This window comes from Schistocerca cancellata, chromosome 2 (assembly GCF_023864275.1).
Source record: "Schistocerca cancellata isolate TAMUIC-IGC-003103 chromosome 2, iqSchCanc2.1, whole genome shotgun sequence".
Lineage (NCBI taxonomy): Eukaryota > Metazoa > Arthropoda > Insecta > Orthoptera > Acrididae > Schistocerca > Schistocerca cancellata.
The window spans coordinates 83,107,883-83,118,056 of NC_064627.1; the positions used below are offsets into that span (position 1 = coordinate 83,107,883).

Genomic DNA, 10,174 nt, shown 5'->3' on the forward strand with positions numbered 1-10,174 from the left:
AGCAGTTTATTATCCATCTGGATGCTCAGGAGTGTCTCACACGGAGCCCTTGCCAGTGTATCGTCATTGATCTTTACTTCTAATACCTGTAAATCATTTCTATTTGTTTGGAATTGCATAGTTAAAGTTTAGGTAAGATTAAGGGTTAAATTGTTACCTGTGAAGAAGTTAAAGGCTGTCCCTCTATTCTCCTGGTTGTGTTTGGGCACTTTATAGGTTTTCTTGTGTAATCAGCGAACATTACAGTTTTTGAAGAGTCCTCCAATGCTGCAGGTGAATCACGCATATAGACTGAGAATGAAAGTGAGCTGAGCACCTTACCTTGCAGCACACTGTATTTAATGTTTTCCCACTCTGAATTATCTCTTATTCCTGTCGTATAATATGCTAATGTGACCCCCTGTTTTTTGTTGTTATGATATGACTCCATCCAGATAGGGTTGATAGAAGATATAGAGAAGATCCAACGGAGAGCAGCGCGCTTCGTTACAGGATCATTTAGTAATCGTGAAAGCGTTACGGAGATGATAGATAAACTCCAGTGGAAGACTCTGCAGGAGAGACGCTCAGTAGCTCGGTACGGGCTTTTGTCAAAGTTTCGAGAACATACCTTCATTTTGCGTTTAACTGCTATTTTTCCTGTAGTGTGAATTGTTTGGGGAGGGACACATTAGATAGCATCAACTTACCTACAGTGTGTAAGATCCTCTATTACCAACAACTCGGTAGACACACAGATGTGTTTAAAGTCAATGCGCTCGTGGTTTTGTCTGTAATGAATCTTGCCTCCTAAAGAATTTCGTCCAGTTGTGTTGTCTCTTTACTGTGGGAGTCAGCACTGGCACAAACAAGGAAGGAGAGAAGTTTCAGTGGCTGGTGGCAGGAATCCAAAATATCTGTACAAAACAATGAAACACTTTCAGATTAATAGGGCACTTTATTTCTAAAAAGAAAAGAAACATAACTTCTCCTTATAAAGTGCTTTCCTGTGCCTCCTACATACACTACTACTACTACCACCATTCACAGAATACAGGCTAAGTATTGTCCTCCTATTACTGAGTACTGATGCTCTCAAAGTGGCTGAGCAGCGACGAGGCAGCTGGTTTAATCAGCATTGACAGCAGGCACTGAACTCTGTCTTCCTGCCCGCTCTTTCCATTGGCATGCAGGTCAGCACATTTTTGATCTGTTTCGCAGCACTGCGCTGGTCGGTGTGCAGTCGACGCTTTAACACGGGAAAATATTGACGCACAAAAGAATTGTGAATGTTTTTCACTGAACGAGGCCTGGCTGTATGGATGTAGTGCAACAAAAGGTTCAAGTATGCATCTGTGGCCTGAGTAATTTTCCTATAGTGCAGTGGAAAAGTCTGTAAAAGTTCAGTGTCCTGCAAATCTATCTGACAACAAGATGTGGCAGTAGCATAGAATTCAGAATCAGGGCAAACAAGAAGACAAGAAAGGGTGAGCCGGTACAAGATTTTGTACTGATACAGTGATAGTAACAATGCCCAACATGGCAGCTTCTGAGCCATGCACAGCAGAACAGGTTTGGGTGGATGAAACGAAGACTGAAGTGGCTTATGGTCCATCAGTAGGTAAAACTTCCGATCAAACAGATCATTGTGAAACTTTATCAGGCCGTAGATAATACAGAGTGCCTTCTCGAGGTGGGAATAATTACATTGAGTCTTGGTCAGTAATTTGCAAGTGAAAGCATTCGGCCTGTCCTGTGAACCAAATCTGTGTGAGAGCACAGCTCTGATACCATACGAAGAAGCATCCACTGCCAAAACCACAGGCTTAGCGGGATCAAAACGAACAAGGCATCTGCCACTCGACAAAGCATTTTTAAGTTTCTAAAATGCATCCTGACACCCTTTGGTCCAAACAAAAGCACATCCTTTCGGCACAGAGGATGCAACTGAACCGCGATCTGGGCTGCATTGGGTATAACCGTATATAATGTCAGCTTCCCAAAAACTGCCCACAATTTCATGTTCTGCAGGTCAGGGAGGTTCCAGATGACCAGCAAATGTAAGTGAAAGGGATGAGCAGCTTGGCAATTAAGAACATGGCCTAAGTACTGAATTTCAGTCTGAAAAAAGGCACATTTGTACAGGCGACACTTCAGACTGGCAGCTGAAAGCACTTGAAAAAGCATGCATAGTTTATTGATATGTTCCTCCGGTGTACATCCTGATGCAATATCAACCAAGTAATTTGAACAGAATGGAACTTTTGCAGTAAACTGTTATAAATAGCATTGGAATATGGTAGGTGCGGAAGTGCTGCCAAGAGGTAAGTGCAAAAATTTGAACAACTCTAAATGTGTGTTAATGACGAACACTTCCTGAGACTTCTTGTATAGTGGAATTTACAAATATGCATTGAGTAAGTCAATCTTTGAAAAATAGCTGCCTGCACCAAGTCTGTCCATTAATTCCTCAGGGCAAGGCAACGGATAAGTATGCATAGTTATTCGTGAATTCACAGTGGATGTAAAGTCAACACAAAGTCTTCCAGAAGGCTTTGGTAAGATGACTAAGGGAAAAGTCCATTGACTAGCCTGGATAGGAGCAATAACACTATTGTCATGCCATTCTTTAAGTTCATTTTCAACTTGTCTCTAAGTGCATGAGGGTCGAGACACAGCCAATAAAACTGAGGTTACACATTGTCTTTCATTGTAACATGTGCCACAAAATTATTTGCCCTGGCAAGAGCTTCAGAAAATAAATTGGGAGACTCCTCGGTCAAATTAGTAACACTGTCTTTTGAATTGAAAGTAGAAACAGGAAGTACATTGTCGTGAATACAGAGACCAAACAAATTGAAAGAATCTAACCCAAAAAAAAAATATTCACACTCGCGAACACAAAATTGTATATGTCGCCGTTGTGGTTTGAAACTGGAATTGGCAGGCAAATTACATGTACCAAGCACTGGAATGTCCTGACTGTTATATGCAGTAAGTTGCGTGCAAGATTTTGTCAACTGTGATGAGCCCACATTTAAGCAATGTAACTGAAGCACCATTGTCCAACTGAAGTAGCACATGGTGTCCGGCAATGACTAAGTTCACAAACAGTTAGTTTGACTATCATTACACAGCACTTGGGCTGGGTGAAGGCATGTTCCGAAGTTGGTCATTACTAGTATCGGTAGCCGGTTTAGATAAAAACTATGTTCACTGAGTGAGAAGGTGCCCCACATTTACGAGAGCGAATGTGGGTAAAGTTCTTGTTCTGTTGTAAGCACACATAGGACGTGACACGGCTTTCCACAAGCAAAGCAAGTCACATTCTGCGAATGGCAGTTAGGTCTTTTTTGCACGGAAAAGCACTGGGGTCATGATCTCACAGCAGACACACTTGTTTACTTTGTCCACAGTGCGGTGGCCTGTTTGCACGCGGTGGTTGGTTGAAAGGCCATAACTGTTTGTTACTTTGTATCACACTGCAAATCAGAGCCACCTCAAAAATTTCCATGGCATTAGCACACGAGTCCTGACGTTCATTAATTTATAACACTTGTTTCAAAGGGATCATAATGGGAATTTGTTAATGAATCCTACTGTCTGGTACATTGTATGTAATTGCATCACTTTAGTGCTGTTCACAGCTACATTGAAAATGACACTGCCGTGTCAAACCCTGAAGTACAGTGACCCACTAACAGTATATCTGTTCCGGCTTTTTCCACAGTCGAAAGAACTTGTAACGAGCTGCAGCAGCCTGTATCTGATCCTCATAATGATTAGTGAGTGCAGTAACTAAATTTTCAAAAACTTGCAACTGTGGCCTACTAGTCGAGAATAACTGCTGAGTAAGGCAGTAAACTCCTGTGCCAGGTGTTGACAGAAACTTGTGTTTGATGTGTAGTGCAGTGATCGTTGACCTGATGTGCCCCTGGTTACATTCCTCTTGTTGTTCATTGAAAGCTTGGAATGACATGATGCAAGGAAGTTGTGCCATGTATATGGCTGGTTGTTGTGGCAGAGATGATGCAGCAGCTTGTGCATTAATGAGATGCAGCAGCTTGCGCTTAATGAGCTGTTGGACTGCTGTCAAACATATTGAGGATAAGTTACGAAAGTTTGCTGGATTGGAAAAAATGAGAAATTGTTCCCTGCTTATCAAAACAGCAATGGCTATGTTAACAACAAGCACTTTTGAAATGTGACAAACATTGTCACTCCACATAAAATTTCAGTGTGGCTGAAGGTATTGCATTCCACCAAGACTCGATACCTCAGAAAGCGACAAATTGTGAACCAACCTAGGAAAGTGATGAGTCAGTTTCATTCTCCAAATCCAGTAAGACCTGAAGGACAATTGAAATGACCCAAGTGCTTTTATCCTTGGTTTTGAAGGCAATATATTACCAAAGAAAATTAAAGTAATAGTTTAGAGATGCAATGTTAAACCGTGTGTTACCCCACGTATGAGATGTTTTCAGAGCCTACATTACACGGTCACTTGTTCTGTAGCTGCAGTGTTGAACCTATATATGGATGTTGTGGAAGGGCTTTACCCAGGAACCGAACATGACAACATGTTAATTGTCCATGCCAGTGTTCTCCATGTTCTAGGCCTGCCTCATGCCCAAGTACAAAAGGAAGATCCAAGAATGTAAAACACTAAACTGATCATCTTACCTTGACGCCAGAAAGAAGTATGAACATCTTCCCTCCATCAACGTTATCACAGCTTCTGCAGGTACTGTGATCAGTTTTATACCCGATACACCTTGTAGCCACATCCATGCAAATCATTCAACCACCTACCGGAAGGAGAGACTGCTAACTCCTTTGGTCCCCAAACCTATAGCACCAGCTGATGCCTCCATGCTGATGCAGCCGAAAACACTTTGAATGTCCCTGATCCCAACATAGGAGAGGACACCATCCAAGGCATCCTCCTCTAAATGCGAAACAGAGATGTGACCTCACACGAACTAGTGGACCGAAGAGCATTGGGCACTGTGTTTCAGAGAAGCCTAGTCATAATCCAATCCAGAGCTAAAAGACAGCAAAATCTCACACAAACTCAAACTCACCAGCGACAAAAAGAAAGAAAAGAGAACAAAAAAATATCTGATGATTCTGACCAAATTGGATCCCTGCCTGACATAAGGAAGAATCCTCGTACCTGGATTTTCCACCAACCTCATACGAGGTGCAAGGCCAAGTAGCACAATTGTGCATGCCAGCTAATTGCATCTGTGTTGCAGTACAGGAATCAAATTTCTTAGAAGACCTTTTCTATAGTGTTAGACATTACCAAGCCTATTACATGTCAGTAGAGAGAGAGCATCTTGAAGCATATTCATACTAATAAACTGTAACATCTACAGCAGACAGTTACTACTAAACACCAGACTAAAAGGTATAACTGTCTCTATCCACATATTGGGAAATATCTTATCAAGCAATAGCAACCCTTATAGTATAACTTGCCCAACCCTTTATTTGTTTAATGGGGGACTTTAATGCCAACAATTCTTTGTGGAGGAGCAGTGCTAGTAACGCAGAGGACAACTGTTTTTCTCTGAATTTGAACTCTGGCTATTAAACACAGGAGAACAATCACATTTTATTGCTGTCTATGGCATCTGCTATGCTGTTAGAATGTTTGCAGAGACCTGTGAAATAGTGATCACTTTCCGATGGTACTTTCCCTACCAAATCAAAACATCAGTGAGTTTTTACCATGTTAGTCCCTTAGAAGAGCTAATTGGCCAGCATATACCTCCAAAGTGCAAGTTTGAGTCACTGAGGAGAAACATACAGAAAGGATGGTGTAGGATTCTACATCTGTGAGCAAAGGTGGTGCAGAAGTGATACCATTTTCCACACACTGTCCCAAATGGAAATCCGTACCCTTGTGGTCCTATGAAATAACCAGGGCCATTAGTGAATGATGATGAGCACTAAAATGACATCCCTCTGTGACCAACTTAATTGCATTTAAGTAACTTGCAATGTAGGTTCAATTTTTAACAAAAATAAATAAATAAATAAAGGATGAAAGTAAAGTGAACACTATGTCTCCTCTATGAGGGTACATACTTGAGTCTAGTTTAAACTTTGACATATTTGTACACCTTGACTACCCACAGCAGATTAGCATTTCACAGAGTAGAGACGTTATCACTGTGTCTTTGGATTTGGTACATACCGCTGCACGTTTTGGAGAAAAATATCAATCCTTTAATTACCGCCCTACCTTTACAGACTACTGACATGTAGCAGAATGCAGCACTTTGTCGTTTCACTCCCACCACCTAAAAACTTATAATGCTCTTTTTACTGAATGGAAACTCAAAAGCACTCATATAGAAAGATGTCCCCGGGTATTCTACAGAATACTCAACCAATGCTTCGATGTCTGACCAATTGTTGTGAAGCTTCTTATGCTTCGATGTCTGACCAACAGCAGTTAAGAGTACTGTGTTGTGGAGCATCTTAATTGAATGTGGTGAGAGGGAATTTTTCTCTCCAAGTTGACGGAGAGCAGAGTGGTCCCTACCTGATGCTGGGAATAGACATACTCAACGTGGATAATTACAAACCAGTTCATCGGACAGTTACTTAATGTAAATTGTTATAATGGTCTCTAGGTAACTATGCTAGTGCTAAGAATCCAAATGACTACTTTCTCCATGACAATTTCAGTTTACCATTGACCACTTTCTGGGATTAGAGTCTGCAGTCAGATGCCTTTTCGCACCAACAACACGTGTGTGCTGTATTCTTTGATATTCAAAAAGCATTTGATTCTTCAGCATGCTATCACATTTTGTCAATATTGCACAAGTGTTGTCTTTGGGGTTGCCTACTGATTATTTTTTATAAAGTACTTTTTATCATTTGGTCTGTTTCGTGTACAACTTGGCACAGTCCCTAGTACCCAATATGTCCAGGAGATGGAGTCCCACAGGGGTCGGTGCTGAGTGCTACCCTCTTCACTGCGGCCCCCACAGTCTTATTGCCTTTACTTGTCGATGATGTCTGTACATATTACAGATCTCAATCGCCATGTAGTTTGTAATGGCAACTTCAGAATGCCACACAGAGGACACAAGATTGAGCCCAGAAGCACACGTAGTGTCACCAACATAATGCATGTTGTGTATTTTTGTCTGTACTTTAGTATGTACCTCCCCATCCAGAGCTTTACTTAGGAAACCAACTACTTGAAGTAGCTGACTAACTTCGCTTTTTAGGATTATTATTTGCAGTAAACTAACATATGACAACTCCAGGATAATTGCATGAAGAAACTGAACCTACTCCACTTCCTCCTCAGGGAATGGATTTGGGGGTTTTATGAATCTTTTAGAGCATGCCACTTTTATCTAGCTTGGCTATGGACGTGTTGCTTGTGGTTCAGCAGCTCCATTGTACTAGGTTTACTAGAACCTGGATCCGATAACAGCGTAAAACTAGCAACTGGAGCCTTTCATACAAGCCGAGTCGACGGTATCCTTGCAGAAGCAGGCATCTCACTTCAAAGAGTACAACACTAGCTCCTTCTGCTCAGCTAAGCGATCATTATCAACTATCAAAAATGTAATGAGGGGAAAAATGAATGTCTTTATTCCTCCATACGAGTGCTAATTTCTTTTATCTTGTCTTCACATTCGTTACACATAATGTATGTTGGCGACGGTAGAGTTGTTCTTCAGTCAGCTGCAAATGCAGATTCTCTAACTTTTCTGTGTGTTTCAGGAAAAGTATATGAGATCACATTTGAGTTCACAGAGTGTCTCTGTAACACTTGTCTGTTGCTCTAATCTACCACTAGCAAATCTACAGCAAGCCTCAGAATTGCTTCAGTATCTTCCTTTAATCCAATCTCATGGCAATCCCAAACACTAGAGCAGTACTCAAAAATTGGTCACACTAGTGGTCTATATGCAGTCTCCTTTATAGATGAGCTGCAATTTCATAAAATTCTCCTAATAAATCAAAGATGAACATTCGCATATCGTACTACTGTTATTAAGTGTTTGTTTCATTTCATATTGATTTGCTATACCTGAATATTTCATTGTATCCAACATCTGTGTTTTTGGATATATTTTTCCCATGTGGAATCTTTCCCTCTATTACATGAATATTTAATTGACATGACTGAGACAAGTAACACAGCACTAATAATGTATTTGAACAGTACAGGATGTTTTTCCTAGTCATCTGCATTCGCTTACACTTTTCTGTATTTAGGCCCAGGTTCCACTCGTCATAATGAATGGAAATTCCATCCAAGCCATCTATGCTTCTGCAGCTACTCAATAATGGTATGTTTCTGTGTACTACAATCTCTTCAGCAGTCAGTCACATGTTGCTGCTCACCCTGTCCATCAGATCCATTTATGTATATAGAGCACAAAAGTAGTCATATCACACTTCCCTGGGACAAACCCTCGCAGTTGATAACAACGTACTGTGTTCTCTTACTCAAGAAACCTTCAAGCCAATCACATATTTGGGAACCTATTCCATATGCCTGGAGCTCTGTTAACAATCTGCAGGGTGGCACCACGTGAAACACATTCCAGAAATGCGGAATCTGTGTGTTTCCCTACATCCACAGTTCTCAGGATATCATTTGAGAAAAGGGCACACTGTGGCACAAAGACTCCACCATTTACCACCAGATATTTAACTTTCTATATGACAATTATAGACTTCACTAAACTGTATATAAAGAGGGCTCCAAGGTCAGTTTAATGTGCAAGACCCGGTATCAGATATGGTCAGCACATTTACTTCAAAACTGACAGCTGTATTTTGAGCTCTTCAACGCACTGGAACTCTCCCAAACCTGAACTTACTTGTATGGAGTGACTCATTGAGTGGACTGCAAGCAGTAGATCGAAGATGCGCTGATCTGTAACATTCACGGCCTGCTATACATCTTCCATAGAAATGAAATTTTCCTGTGGATGCAGAGTTACTTGGATATCATGGCAATGAACTTGCCAACAAAGTTAGTGGAATTCCATAATTAATTTTGGTGTTTGTTAAGCTACACCTGCAGATGTACTGTAGCATCTTGCTAGAGGAGCCAAAACAAAATGATGTAGTGAATTACCATACACTAATTCATTTTCGGCAACATTTGAAATGTTTTAGCTGTCTCGGGCTGATTCATTTCTCTGCTTTTGCTGTCGGGATACAGCTGCAACACTTCCACTGCTGCCAAAAACGAATTACTGTATGATGCTGCGTGTCTTAGTGTCCTGTTCCATTTCGCTTTGACTTTTCTAGCATGATACTGTGGTATCGTGGCTTGTTGATATCAGTCTCTACTAGGTCTGCTGGTATGCCTTTTTCAAGGTAATAAAATTTTATGAACACACCTCCTGTGTAAATCTAATGATTTGTCACCATGCACCAATTCATATAATTGCTGTCAACCTTTCTACAGAATTTGCATAAATTATTTTAGCAGTGCTGATAATTTATTGAGGTTCCATGTAAAATATTTTTTAATTTAATCAAACAATATTTTTATGACTATCTTTTTTCCCAGGACCCAGCATCCAGAAACCTGTAACCAAGCCAAAAGTCCAAATAACGTCAGGTACTGGCACCTTAAAACTGGAGGACAGTGACACAAGTGGGGGAAGCTTAAAACGAAAGCGAGAAGATGAGAGTGAAGATTATGATACTTTAGAGTGAAAATGTGTGAACTGGAAGAGATTGTGTTTCAGTTAACTATGGTTTTGAATGGATGATATTGTACAATTAAAGAGACTTTGTGTTCACTTACCTACTATGTTAAATGGCTTTTTTTAATTATTTTTTTTACTTTATTTATTTTATGTCCTGAAGAAAATTGTGAGGTGACAGTTAGTGCTCGAGACGTAAAGTACTGTAGCTACTTTATTATTATTATTGTGGACTTCAAGATATGCATTGTACAATTCAATTAAAAATGGTTCTGTTTTCATCAGTGCTGTCATTCTTTACTCTTTGGTGTTAAAATTACTACCCTGTTTCCTGTTGCATGCAACAAAATTTTCACAAGACAACTCTAATATTTTAGTGTGGTAATAGCTGTGATCATATGTTGCAATTGGTTTTTGGTACTGCATTCAGTCAACACTAAATGAAACAAAATAGCTGAAGTAATTGTTGGTATTGAGAGCGGCAAACA

General features: G+C 40.4%; 1 protein-coding gene across 1 annotated transcript in view; it reads left to right on the forward strand.

Moving 5' to 3' along the window:
• The window catches only part of LOC126161357 (transcription initiation factor TFIID subunit 9), a 58,341-nt gene extending 48,371 nt beyond the window's left edge, over nucleotides 1-9,970 (forward strand). Inside the window, exon 5 of the mRNA XM_049917126.1 lies at nucleotides 9,548-9,970. Within this exon, the coding sequence (XP_049773083.1) occupies nucleotides 9,548-9,696 (149 nt within the window). The 3' untranslated portion in view covers nucleotides 9,697-9,970. The remainder of the gene's footprint in view (nucleotides 1-9,547) is intronic.
• The last annotated feature ends 204 nt before the right edge of the window (nucleotides 9,971-10,174 follow it).